The sequence below is a fragment of the Pteropus medius genome, unplaced genomic scaffold, assembly GCF_902729225.1.
Source record: "Pteropus medius unplaced genomic scaffold, Ma_sr-lr_union100, whole genome shotgun sequence".
NCBI lineage: Eukaryota > Metazoa > Chordata > Mammalia > Chiroptera > Pteropodidae > Pteropus > Pteropus medius.
Window position 1 is genome coordinate 3,575,143 of NW_024349803.1, and position 14,805 is coordinate 3,589,947.

The window sequence follows — 14,805 nt, forward strand, 5'->3', positions numbered from 1 at the left end:
ACATGGACAAATGATTTAACTTCTTTAGCCTCCATTTTCTCACCCACTAAGAGGGAGTGCTAAACTTGGGGAGGATTCACTGAGAAACCATGAGCTGTGCCTGGCCGAGTGTCTCACATCCAGCAGGCACTGAATCAGAGCGTTTCTTCCCTGTCTAGTCAGTTACATGGCACTGAACTTGTAGGCTAACCCTTACTGTAACCGAAGTGAAGTAATATCTCCCCTAGATTATTCATTACTTCCATTTGAGAATTCAGGAAGGAAGGAAGGCCGAGAGCAGCAGCGAGGGCTTGAGAATATGGGGAAAGCATCTTTTGATAATGTCAGCAGATGAGCTGCAGGGTGATTGGAAAGCGACATGGCACCATCAGCCGGCATTGGTTGAACGGTGATTACATTTGCAGTGGGGTCACAGGTCAGTATGGCAGCAGGTGCAGTTATAGCCATGCAGTTGGCACGTGCCCTTCCAGGAACCAAGGTTGGTGCCTTGAGCACCATGTGGTGTCTGATGGGGAGAAGGGGCTTTCAGAGAGCCAAGGAAATCTGTCATGCCAGCTATCCCAGTGTGGACAATTTAGTCCAATCTAGCTGGTTAAGAGGAGCACAGTAACATTTTTTTCTAGACCACATGCATTGACCACTTGTCATGGTTTGCATGTTTCAGGTTAGACTTTGGGCAAGAATAGCACCTAGGGTGAGCCTGGAGGTTAGCTTGCCAGACGGAGTGTTAATGTCTCAGAGGCTACAGGGGAAGAACAGTTGCCTCATAGAATTTACTTCTTGGGATAATAGGGCAAATCTCCTTTTCCCACATCCTTCTTGTAAATCATAAGCTTGGAGTGTTAAGGTGGCCTTTTGCCAAAAGACCGGCATCAAATATTTATACAATACCAGAAAAAATAGCTTTCTGTGCACAGTAGGGAAGCTGCTTTACTTTTATAAAAAATGCAGTGATAATGGAGTGTTTTCCATAGATGGAGGGCGATTTAACCTTTTATATTGGGAGCCTTCACTCTGAGATAGACCTATTTATACCCAGCTCGGTGCACATTACAGTGAGGCTGAGCCAGGAAGGCAATGAGGAGACGGGAGTGGACAAGGCATTCAAAACAAGGGGCTCTTTAAAAGCCCAGCTGTCTGCTCTCTGTGGTTCATTGACTTTTTTGCTGTTGCAGATGACCAAATTTTGACAGCCATTCTGAACTTGCTTTGGAGTTAAATGAGTGAATCAGTGCTCTGGATTCAGGATAACAGAGCAGAGGGCTGAGGAGCTGAAAGGCAGACACTGGATGAGGCAGCTGAGGAATAAGGGCCAGGTTTGTTTCTATTTCACACCCTCAAGCCCAGGCATACCTCTCCCTACTGACCACACAGCCCTCCTCCCAGGCCTGTGATTAGGGAGGAAGGAGGGGCAGCCAAGCAGAGAGTGAGAAAGAAAGTCTGGATGGGCTGCAGTGTCTTTTCCCTTCTTCTCGACCTCAACGCTGCTGTACAGTGCTGTTGGGAGGCTAAATACTATCATATTTTTTATGTCAAATGGGGCACTCTTAATACTTAAAGCACATGGTAGGCGCATTTAAAGGGCTTGGAGGTTTTCCATTGAGGAGATCTATAGGTAGAGACTTTGGAAATTGTATATAACACATTTTCATAGAAGCCTTGAGGATGAATTTGTGCTGCCCTGATATAATCCCAGAGGAATCATTGCATATCTTATGGTCCCAAGCATCCTCAGGTCAGGACTCGGGAAAGCTTTATGCAGAGGGTTCTGTAGGGCATCCCTACTGCAGCAGGGGCTCCAGCTGGACCAGACTTTCAAACTGTGCTGAACTATGGTCCATGCTCATCTTAGACCTCCAAATACTTGTAATGTGGTTCCGCTGAAGAGCAGCTCTGTTCTTCCCTGGTCACCTTTGTACAATGTCTCTTAGGAAGGCATTGGACAGGCACTTGGAGGAAGCTTTTTAGCAGAGCAGATGAGAGAGGCAAGCTTAGCACTTTTGCTAAGGCTGTTTGATAACACATTTTTATGTGTATTGCCATGACAAAATACCACCAGTGGGGGAGCTTAAACAATAGATATTTATTTTCTCTTAATTCAGGAAGCTAGAAGTTCATGATCAAGGAGCTGGCAAATTTGGTTTCTGGTGAGACCTCTCTTCCTGATTTGCAGACAGCTAGCTAGCTACCTTCTCTCGGTGTCCTCATATGATCTTTATTCTGTGCAAGGAGGGGGTGGGGTAGAGTCTGGTGTCTCTTCCTCTTCTTATAAGACATCAGACCTAACAGATTAGGGCCTGCCCCTGTGACCTCATTTAACTTTAATTATTTCCCTGAAGATCCTATTTTCAAATACAATCCCTTTGGAGATTAAAGCTTCTACATCTGATTTGGGGGAAACACAATTCAGTCCATTACAGTTCGATCGAGCAGTGATTTGTAGAATAGGGACTAGGAGCAGTTCTCTCTCTACCATCCCATTTCACAGATGGGAGACCAAGTCCTTGAAAGGGGTCAGCATCACTTCTTGTGATAAAGCATGGATCCAAACCACTTGCTTCTAAATCCAGTCCTCTTTTCCACAATCTCTAATCTAAATGAATTTAGGGCATCAGGAGCCATTAACAAAAAAGGGGGCTGAAGGCTCCTCCCTTAATGTCTTCTGCAGGAATAGGGACCCTGTTGTGATTTTCTTTACACCCTTGTTGCCCAGACAGTCTTGAATCATGCTGTAGGTGTAGTGTATATTTGTCGAATGGTACAGAACTCAGAACCTGGTACATTGACTAATGCAATGCCCAAGGAAACGTTTTCAGTGGTAAATCATTTGGGAAAACTCTCCCTTCCCCCAAATTCCACCTCTCGACAAGAGCTGCCTAAAGTGTTGTCTGTACAACAGCCCACACCATGTGAACTTTCAAGAATCAGTGCATCTAGAATGAGTCTGACAAGCTCAGATCTGGTGTGTTATATCTATCCCCCTTCAAAAAAAAATCTTTTAACCTAAATATAGTTTTCTTCCAAAAACTGTCTCTAAATGGCTGTGTTTTACCGTGAATAAGTTCTCCCCAGTGCATCCTGACGTTGGAGCGTGAAAAGGAAGGTAAACGCATGAAATCAAATGATGATTGCTAACAATGAAATTTGGGCTCATAAAATCAAGGATATTATTCAGAACTGCGAGGTAAATTAGTCTCATTCATTCTGATGGGGCTAGACTCTATGGCTGTGTGTGCCTTCTTTAATTAACATGCTGAAAAGATGTTCTGATTGGGATTATTAATGAATGCAGCGAAAATTTTTGCTGCTTGTAAGGCTTCTGCCACAGACGTTTTACAGAATACTCCCCTCCCTCCCCGTCTTTCTCTTTTTTCACAGATTCCTTACGCGGCTTGACAGATGGAGTATTCATCTTTGAAGCTGTTTCCCCAGAAGATAGCAAAACCATGCAGGGCTATGATGCTATTGTTGTCGAACAATGGACGGTCCTGGAAGTAAGTGTGGGATTGGCAGGGGCATTTTTTTTTTTTTGTTCAGATGGTGACTGTTTTGTTCACTTGCTGGATCTGCCTGTGGCTGCTGTTCAGCTGTGGCTTTCCTCTGAAAGGCAGCTTGACCTGGGTAGATCCCACAAGGACCCCATTCGTCCTTTCATGCCCCTCATTTTCCAGCCTTCAGTTGGGGAATGGGCCCCATGTATCCCTTTCTGTAGGAAAAACATGTGGCATCAGACCCTTTGGTGTAAAAGATTCTTCTTTCATTAATTTGCCTATAACTGAAAACTCTAAGTGACATAAATGAGGCAAACACACAGTTTGTGGCCTCTGTAATAATAAAAGCAGCATCGTTATTGGAGCTAGACCCTATGGCTTCCTCTGCCAGAGATCCTCCGAAGACATTTATGCACGTGTGCTCACTTAATCTCCACAATAAGCCTATGTGCTAGGTACCGCGATGGCTCCTATTTTACAGATGAGGAAACTGAGGCACAGAGAGGTTAGGCCCCTTGCCTAATGTTACACATTAAGTGCGGAAGGATGTCTTTGAGAAATGTTGACCCTTGAGGCCACCAAATTACAGTGGGCAGAGGAATTGCTCAAGCCACTTTCCTCTGGGACTTTGGAAGAGCCGATTTATTTCTCAGACTCTGGTGTGTACTTTAAAGGCATTTCTGCAACTATGGAAGCATGGACTTTTTAGGCTCCTCTCTTGTCCACCCAGCATCCTGGATGTAAAGGGAGAAGCTGTTTGAGCGTAGAGGACTGATTGCTGAATGCTCTCGAGTAGGCCCTGGAGGAACACAGGAGTGGTGTTGCTCTAAGGGGCCCCTGACAAACCTGGATCTCTGTGCCAAAGTAAGACTGAGGTGGATGCAGCTCTTTGTGAGGGGTGTGGATAACGGGATCCACTGGACAGCATGTGCTCGCCGTGCCCACGGCACTCTTGGGAACTGCAGCCTGGAGGCGAGTCCCTCATCTGGTTTCTGGGGTGGGGCGCCCCAAGGGCACCATTACTCAGCAACTGCTTGCAAGTGTGACAGCAGCAGAGTACAAAGAAAAACTGTAGCAATCAGAAACAAGCATTCCAAAAACATAGCATCCAGGGAGAGTTAGGGTCAGGGCCAAGAGTCCTGAGGGCGTAAGTAGTAAGGAAAGTAAGGAATCAGATGATGACCTGGTTTGTGATCAGGCTCCATCAGTTCCTCCTGCCTGACCTTGATCCCAGTGAGTCTTCATGCCCTAACTGGAAATGGGGTGCAAAGAAAGTGAGACTCGGTCTGAATTGCACAGTCCAACACAGCAGGTCATATACCCACTTAGGACCCTAAACTTCTTCAACTGTTAAGATGGGGTCAGTGCAGTTCATCCAGCCCACCACATTAACGAGGTACTTGAGGACCCCATTAAAACAGCCTCCATGCCTTAACACTCAGTTTGCTCTATAACAGCTGGCTGTAACAGCAAGCCATGCATGGCTGCACCAAAAACAGGTGCATGTGGGGAATCAATTGGCAGGCAATGAAAAAGATGACTTGATGGCAGTAATCCAAGATCATCTAAGAAAGTCGTTCTCAAAGTGTGGTTCCAGGACCAGCAGCATCAGCATCACCTGGGAAGTTGTTATAAATGCAAGTTCTTAGGCGCCACCTGGACTGACTGAATCAGAAACTCCAGCCATCTCTGTTTCCACAAGCCCTCCATGGGATTCTGATGCACAGTCAATTTTAGGAACCAGTGTCTAAAAGAACAGTACAGATGCCACTCTCACCATGTATCTGTGATCTCATTATTTGATGAAAGGGGTGATGAAAAGAGTACCCCAGTGATTTGTCTTTCTTTAGCCTTTGATGCTAACTGTGACCTTGATGCGTAACTGGAGTGAATGCATGCCATGTAAAATTTTTGTGGGAGGGAGATAAGGTTACAAACTAAATAAAGGACACTTGTCTTTTTAATGTAAAGGTCACTTTTATGGGTTAAGACATTAGATCAGAAAATATTAACATTTATCAGAAACTTTTCTTGGATTCACAGATTGGTTACCGTTAAGTTTACCAATTTTATTTCTTTCTCAGATGTTTGAACTTTTCCCCTAGACCTCTTACATGTTTGTGCATGAATCTATTAGGCAATGTTAGTTTTGGCTCATGTCATTGTCCCCTGTTACCATCCCTGACCACCCCCACACACACACTTCAAGAATGCCTCGGCTTTTCCCAGGAATCCTTGGAAATGAAATAGGATTTTAGGGACCTGTGATAAGCCCAGTGGTGTGCAGCAACTTATAAAACCAATATCCCAACTCGATATTCAGTGACAAATTCAGTCAGATTGGTAGCTTGAAATTGGCCATGGTGGAAGTATTCCACCATGGAAACTGTCAAACGCTAGAAATTAGGGTTTTTTCTCCCTAAAGAGCTGGTCGTAATTGTTTACCAGAACACCACTGGATGGGCCTTTATTTTCTCACATTTTAAATTATACTGTACAGGTGCGGCTGGCATCTAGTTAGGCAGAAACAGATTTTCTTAATTTTCATGACAGTGCTGACAAGTGGATTGATGGTTTTGATGTTGTTCACCAGTTTTTCCTGCTCAGGTCTTCAGACTTGCTCTTCCCTATGGTGTCTATGGAACATCTCCAAATTTCCCACAGTGGACGGAGACTGCTCTCCCTTTTAGCAGCATCAGCCTCTCAAGGGAAAAAGAAGAGATATCTTTTAGACAGACTATAGCCCTATGGGTTTCTCTTTCTCTTTGTAGCTGGTGTAGGCAGCCCTCAGGACTCAGCTCATAAGTACCTCCTCCAGGAAATCTTTCAGACTTCTTCAGGGTTAAAGGCCCTTCCACTGTGTTCCCATGATTCTACATTCATAAGCCTATCTCCTATTATACTCATTTTTATTTATTCATCCACTTTTCTCCCTTCACTCTGAGTTTCTTGGCCTGGGGATGTTCATCTTTGTTCTCCTGGGCACCTAGTAAATGTTTCCTGAATTGGGATGAAGGCCTTTGGTTCAGCCCAAGGATAGACTAACATTTCTCAAACTTGAGCTTGTATCAGAATCACCTGCAGAAATTTTTAAAACTCAGCTATCCAGGTTCTATCCCCAGGATTTCCCATTCAGCCCACTTTAAGAATCTGGCCTTAGGGGAACCATGTGTGTAAAGCTGGGTTATCAGCACGGCCCAGCAGTGTCCAGTCCACAGCAGGTTTGCCTACAGCTTAGCTCTTTAAAGAGACTCTGTCAGACACCCACTCCGACCTACAGACAGGCAGGCCCTCTTCTGCGTGCCCCTTCACGTGGGTGGGTATCAGTCCAGCTCCCTCATTTTCTGCCCTCTCTTCCTCACCCTTTTGGCCTGTGGGAAAGGTCTTCTCTGTTCAAACCCTGGCCAGGTCCCTCTTGGCTTGTGGTTGACCCTGCTTTTCTGGTAACCACTGCCCTTCCAGGCTACCACATAAGCTCTTGGGCTCTGACCTCAAAACATCTCTAAATAGCTATTTCTCTTTTCTCACGACTGGCACTGACTTGTCCCTTTCCTGCCTCTTCATTCCTGTGCATGTCAATATCCCCAGCTGTGGACAGATGTGCCATTCCAGTTCAGCCACATCTTCCTGGCTTCCCACCCTCTCTCTCTCCACACACACATGTATACCACACTTAGCAGAAAACCTACCTCACTCTTCACAGTTCTGCAAACAGTGCAGCATCTGGTGTGGGTATGCATCCTGGCTCTCATTCCAAATGAGTAACTGAATGTATAAAAAATAAACCACCCTCTCTTCGTTTTTCCATTTTTCGATTGTGTAAATGGGGACACTGGTAACAACCTCTCAAAGTTGATGAGAATTAAAAGATAATATATTTAAAAGTTGTGAATGTAGTAGTTAGCATATAATAAGTAAATACTACTTCCTTTGTAGTCACCTGGTATCATCAGTTAGAAAGATCCTCTCCCCGTTGACCTTGATCTTGCTCTAAAAGCACAGAAGAGGTTGGGCTAGGGAAAGTGCAGATTCAAACACAAATAATTGCATTTTTCTCCTTTGGAAACCTATGGCCTAAAATTAAAGGCAGTGTGCAAGTCCATCCATAGGGCATTTATAGTGGGTATTTTACTTTCTTTGAGTTTACAATCTACCGCAGTGGTCCCCAACCTTTTTGGCACCAGGGACCGGGGCTCCTATGAAAATCTAATGCCTGATGATCTGAGATGGAGCTGAGGCAGTAATGCTAGTGCTGGGGAGCGGCTGCAAATACAGATGAAGCTTCCCTCGCTCTCCCATTGCTCACCTCCTGCCGTGTGGCCCAGTTCCTAACAGGCTGGGGACCCCTGATCTAGGGTGTGAGCAGAAAGGGTGATTCTTTGAGAGGAAAGAGAAAAGCTACATGAATGAATAGGTAAAGAGTAGGAGACAGAGGCAGGACCCTCTTCTCTCTGAGTCGGCATATCCTTCAGCCTGACAACCCAGCAGAGTTTTTGGACACCATCAGGGCCCTTGAGCCATAGAGCCTTCTCCATCTCCATCACTTTCCCTGGAATGCCTTCAAGTTCATCAGTGCTTCTCTTGAAGTATGCTGCCAGAACTGAACGTAAGACAGTAGCAAAAGCACTTTTAATTGATGCAATTGATATGGTGGCTGATGGATAAATTGAAAAAGTCACTTAAAAAGAGCCAACTAAAATCATATTCGTATCTTACACGTTTTATTTTAATGTAGAATATTTAAATACACATCCGTTTGCCAATCTTCGAGTTTGGGATCTGCTGATTGGAATTCCACTTCATCTTTCTTGTTATAAACCACATCCAAAGTACGTTGTCACCAATATATGGCGTCAGTTTCTTTAAATCTAGGAAAGGGATCTGACTACAGAATCCTTTTGTTTTCAAGATTTTTTTTCCTAGTCTTTTCCAGCTTTTTCCCCCCACATCTAATTCAGCCACGGTTCTTACTTTTAACCATGTCCTTTGTCAAGTCTCTTCAAAGCATTCAATTTCGTTTTCCTAGAAGCAACTACTCTTTCACTTACTACCAGTTTAAATAATTTAAATTAAGATGCATCATTATGATAATGGTTTTAACTGACCTAAGCAGGTCTGGGAACACATTAGGCTCACCCATGATATGCTCGGTTGCTGAGATCAGAAGGGCACGAGCATCCTGGAGAGCAGCCTTCTACCTGTGAGGGCTTGGTCTCCCTAAAGCTATACTTAATCTGCTGGTGCAGTTAGAGGTCGAATTCATTACAGATTTCATCCCGTGAGGTTCTGTGTAGGCAGCTCTCTCCATCCTCTACCTGTGCATTCCATCTGTTGTTGGACTGACTCCCAGCTCATCTCACCCTATTAGTTTCTACCCATTTTTCCAGCCTGTTGAGACATTTCTGATCATGGTTATATCATCCTACATTTGTCAGGAATCATCCCAGCTTTGGCTTCTCTGAAGGTTTCATATGTAGGGTGGCTCCTGTCCCATGCAATGTCAGACAGACTGGATGGAGGACACAGTCCTTTGGCATGCTGTCAGAATCTCTCCTCTAGTTCCTAATGCTACCCAAACCTCTCTGCAGATGGCCCGACTGTTCCACCTAACATGTCACCATCTTATCCCTAGAGGATTCATGAGAGGCTTGGTAGGATGCATTTCTGTACTTGAAATTCACTCTGGGGCATACCTCCACCCCACCTGTCCCATAGTCTTGTCCAACAATGTATTAGGTCTTACTTGTTCATCATGAACTTCTTTAGGCTGCTGGGAAGCAACCTTTTGTTGCCAAGGGCACCCAACCACCTTTTAAATAACCTGCACTAGGATTTGCCAGGGAGTAACACCAATTTCTATGGTATCTAGAATTCACCACCTTCTGCTCTGACAAGGAAGCCAATATTTGTTCTGTTTAACCATCTGGCATTTTTTTCATTACCACAGTTTCTCCAGGATCATTACTTTGGTTCTGAGATCATAGCCTCTAGGGCCAAAAACAGTTCTCCTCCTTCTTTCTGTGATACAGAAGATTTTCCGGTGAATGATCACTGTCGTGAAAGGACCAGGGCTGACGACGCAGCCCCTTCCAGGCTGTACCTCCACTCTTTTTCCAGCCCAGAGCAAGTCACAGCACAGACGAGGTCTGCGAGGTGCTCAGGACATCCTTAGATCTTTCTAGCAGCTCTCAGTGCTTTTGTCTTGATCAAATCTCTTGTGTCCCACCTCAGCTTTGATAGTGACACACCACCGTGCCAAATGGTATAGCTGAGCATTTTTCTTAAAATGTAATTCATGTAGGCTTGATGAATTTAAAATGTGAGGTACGCTTTGGAGAGCAGGTTGCTAACCTCTATTAAAAAGTTTAAATAGCCACTCTACCCACGACTCAGCAAGTTCACACCTCATGTGCATCTCTTCTAGAGAAACACTTTGTTTACCAAAAGGCACAGGCAAGGACATCATTTCAGTGTCATTAGTAACAGAAAAAAAGGAATCAGTGTACATACATGTTCTTTAGTAGGGAAATGGTTACATAAAGGATGGTGCATCCTTGTTACGGGTGTAGTCATTCTGCATAAACTGATGTGGAAGGAACTCCAGGAAATGTTAAGTGAAAACCAAGTTGTAGAATGATACTGTGATGGTTAATTGTATGTGTCAGTCTGACTAGGCTATGGTACCCAGTTGTTTGATCAAATACCAATCTAGGTGTTGCACAGAAGTTATTTCTTAGGTGTAGTTAACATTCAAATCAGTAGACTTTGAGTAAAGCAGATTACTAATCCTCTGTAATTAGGTGGGCCTCATTAAATCAATGGAGGGCCTAAGAGAGGGCCTGCCCTGCAGACATTGGACTTGCCAGCCCCACCCCCAATCAGATGAGCCAGTTCCTCAAAAGCATTATGTCTCTCTTCCTCTCTTCCTCCATCTTTCTCTCTCTCCTCTCTCTCTCTCTCTCTCTCTCTCCACACATCTGTATTTGTATTCTATCTCTCCCCTCTTTCTCTATCTATCCCGTTGGTTCTGTTTTTCAAGAAAACCCTGACTAATACAGATACAAACAATGTGATGCCTAATGGGGAAAACCTTCACAAAACAACATGATGTAATTTCTGTGAGTATATGTAAACGCAGGAAAAAAGGCCTGGTAACAGTGGTTGCGTGTGACTTGGAATGGAAGGATGAAAGATAGCTTTACCTATAATATTTTCACTCTATATAGAGAAATATTCCTTTTACTTAAGTTTTTAAAAATTAATTTTTAAAAACAACTAGTTATGTCTCACCATACTTTTTCTTCTCTTAGGCTTTAGATATATAGTTGACCCATGAATAATGCAGGGGTTAGGGGCACTGACCATCGTGTAGTCGAAAATCTGCGTATAACTTAAGTTGGCCCTCTGCATACACGGATTCCCAAACATGGATCAAAAATACAGTTGACTCTTGAATATCATGGGTTTGAACTGCACAGGTCCACTTAATCTACTTACTTTCTTCTTGTAGAAAAGGAAGTAAAATGGGAATTGAATTGAATAATTCTACTTTCTATTGTCTTCAATATATATTTTTTGTACAATTTCTTGCTTTGAACATAGCATTTAAAGGTGTGTGTATGTGTATACACGTGTGTAGTCGCATACATCTAATCTCATTCTAGGTTTCTTCTTCTTCCTCCTTTTTTGCGTTTGCCTCACCTACGTCACTGTTTCTGGAGGATCAGTTACCTTCCCTCTATCCTTGTAAATCCACTCATCAGTCTCTACAGACTCACCGATTTCCTTAGTTGCCTTCAGCTTTTATTCTGTAGTGACGCTTCCACCTGGAGCCAGCTTCCCTGTGGGCGTTTCTTGCCATGGGGCCCTATTGAACCTTCTCCTGAACTTCTGAGGTCTTTTTGCATCTTGTCCCTGGAAAGGACCGCTAGTGCTCTTTGGCTGTTTGGAACTTGGAGGAATACTTCACAAAACAATTTCTAAGTTCGTACAGTTTGTGTTCCCCAAGTAAGTCACTCCTCTTCTCAAAATGATGGAGATTTTATTTGAAGGTAGAAACCTCAAAATCCAGTATCATTTCATTGAGTCCTGACTTCCAATCTGAATCTTTGACCTTGTGCTGGGTCATGGAGCCCTGAATGGCCGCTTTCCTCTTTCATCTTTTTTAGACAGAATTTTCCCTCTTGCTCCTCCTTAGCAGCAGCCTCTTGGCTTGGGGGTGGTGAAATGTCATGTGGATTATAGCAGTGGCAGGACAGAGATGATGGGCCAAAACCAGCTCACTGGCTTCCTCATGGGGGCGGTGGCTAGCACTCAGTGGAAGATTATGTAGGAGAAAAAAGTAACTTAAAGCGAAGAAGATTTGTAGGTACAAAACAGAGAACTCGCAGGGAATTAGGAAGCCGCAGAGCGTCAGAGAGAATGACCTGCTTTTTGCTGCCCTGGGACAAAATCACGAATGGGTGTTTGCTGAAGCCTCTACCCTCAAGGAGCATCCAAATGGGAAGAATACTTTCTGCAAAATAAGTAGCAAGGCATTGTGGAATGGTATCCTGTCAACTGGAAGTGCCCTGGGAGAAAGTGGAGGCCGACTAAGGCCTGCTGGATGCAGCGAGCTCCGGCTCAATGTTGACACTCAGGATGTGGGTTGGGGGCGGGGGAAGGGGGGCGCTTCCTGAGGGTAGGAAGTGGCAGCAGGAGCAGAGGCAGGCCAGAAGAGAAAGCACATCTAATTTTTTCAACACATAGTAGATAATGTCGGTGTTCTTCTAGATCCCCTGGGTGCCTTTATATCGATGTGCTTTCCCTTCCAGCACCTGTGCGTCTCTGCTGACACCTGCCTCTGGGCTACTGGAGCCTGCTTTGCACTCAGACAAAGAGAGCCACAAGTGCCAGGTGTTTAGACGGCCCAGGGCAGTCCTTGTCGATGACCGAGGAGGGCATGGGCATGAGAGCCCAGCTCCCTGCCTCAAAGCACTGCCTACCTCCAGAGCTTCCCGCGGGCTGAGACAGAGCTGCTGTTCAGGGGCTGTTGCATAAACCTGTGTCTTTGCTTGGCTGCTGCTGCTTTTTGTGCAGCTCTCCCAGCCCTCACCATGAGCCCTGCTTTAATAATTACCTGCACGTGAATCTTCCTCTCGGGAAACCTGACCTAAAATAGAAAATATCTTTTTAAAAGTTCCATGTGATAATGCAAATTATGTTGCAAATTGAGATAAAAATTATTGTGGGTTTTATAATAATTTTAAACAATTTTTTACAATCCAAAAGTGTATGCGCATGTGTGTGTGCACGTGTGTGTATACATATACATATACATATACATATACATATACATATACATATACATATACATATACATATACATATACATATACATATGTATATAATGTATATATAATGAATCCTCCTTTTAGCTATGGCCTTTTGTTCCCTAGTGCCCCTTCCCCAGAGGCACCTCCTCCCAGAGATACACAGAGGTGGGTGTACACACATAGTCATATGTGTAGCAGGCTGAACAGTGCCCCCCAGAAGTCTCAGGTTCTAAGCCTTGGACCTATACATTTATCTTATTTGGAAAAAGGACTTTTGTAGATGTGATTCGAGTTAAGGCTTTTGACATGAGAGATTATCCTGTATATAGGGATGAGTCCTAAAAACAACCATGTGTCCTTATAAGAGAGGCAGAGGGAGATTTTACACAGAGAGATGTGAAAGTGGCATGAAGACAGATTAGAGTTTTAAGAATGCTGGCCTTGAAAGTTGGAGCGATGTAGCCGCAAGTCAAGGAATGCCAGCGACCACCAGAAGGAAGAAGCAGCAAGAAATGGGTTCTCCCCTCGAGCTTCCAGAGGGAGTGCAGCCCTGCTGACACCTTGATTTGGGCACAGTGATACTGACTTTGGATTTCTGGCCTCCAAGAATGGGAGGGGACAAACTTCTAATGTTGTAAGCCACCCAGTTTGTGGTCACTGGTTACAGCAGCCCTCGGAAACTGATACAACATGCATGGATGTATCTCCAAGGGAGCCCTGTGGCACACACTTGACAGCATGTCCGTGTGGGCAGAGAATCTGGGAAGGAGTTTGTGGTCAAGGCAAGAGGCTGAGCCGGCGGTGGGTTGAAGGGGGCCCTGATGGGGATTTCATCAGAGGGCCACAGGTACAGACAATTGGCCCTAAAGTGATATGTTTTTGTAGAGATGGACCACAATGGAGGAAAGTAGAAAGAAGCCGGGGGGAAAGGTCCCAAGGTGAGAGAATAGGGGTAGTGGTTGTCATTATTGTTTAGGGTGCTTTCCACAGTCAATAGAATATCCAGCTACAGGTGACTTAAATGGTAGGGATTTTCCATCTCATCTCACCAAGCAGGAAGCCTGGAGGAAGATGAACTGGTTGCAGAATCAGCTTTTTCAATGGGTTAAGGACATTTTCAGGGACCTGGGCATTGTCACCTTTCTGCATTCTGGTCCTCAGCTTGTCTGCCAGGTCTCTTGTGATCCTAGGCCCAAGGTGGCTGCAGCAGTTCCAAGCGTTTCATGTGAACGTGATGACAGCTGAGAAGAACAGAGCCCTTTCCTGCCACATGCCCTTTTTTTATTAGCAAGTAAAACCCTTACCAGAAACTCCCAAGCAAGCTGTCTCTCAGATGCTATTGGCCAGTGCTAGGTCGCAGACCCATGTCACTGTCAAAGGTCATGGTTAGCTAGAGCTGGAGAGGGTGTCAGCTAGGAAGGGGGACCTTTGGCAGCCAACAGTGTTTGCCATTGAGTGGGCTTGAAAAGGCACCTCCTAGAGGTGTTTTAAAGAATATCTCTTTAATATGGCGACAGCTCAGATAGTGGGATGACTAAAGGAAGAATTTGACTTTTAATCCCTATCTGTACTTTTTTCTTCCATAAACTCAAGACACCCATATTTCACCTCTTCTCTCAGACACCCATATTTCACTTCCTGTACAAAGTTTAGTTTTACAAATGAGTTAGACCTTTTAAAAATTTTAGTCAACAAATAAAAATTGAGCCCCTACTGAGTGTCAGCCCCTGTGAAAATATGATGAATGGAGGAAATTTCGAGCAGAAAGGTTTGATGCCTTTAACTGAAGGGAAGGAATGCAGTCATTAAAAATGAATGCCCACCCCCTGGCCTTTCCACACCCATAAATAACTTCTATTTGTTGTCAAGCTTCCTGAGGGGTGGTGAAAGGACTGAAATCATCAGGAAGCTTTTAAAGCTGATGAGAGGGGAGAGGCAAGTGGGCATCTGGTGGAGACCATGGAGCATGGTGAATTTAGAGCCTTGCTGCAGAGGAATGG

At 44.5% G+C, this 14,805-nt stretch overlaps 1 protein-coding gene across 1 annotated transcript in view; it reads left to right on the plus strand.

Moving 5' to 3' along the window:
* RFTN1 (raftlin, lipid raft linker 1) overlaps window positions 1–14,805 on the plus strand; it is a 185,477-nt gene that overhangs the window by 143,490 nt on the left and 27,182 nt on the right. Inside the window, exon 7 of the mRNA XM_039837049.1 lies at window positions 3,379–3,494. Within this exon, the coding sequence (XP_039692983.1) occupies window positions 3,379–3,494 (116 nt within the window). The remainder of the gene's footprint in view (window positions 1–3,378; window positions 3,495–14,805) is intronic.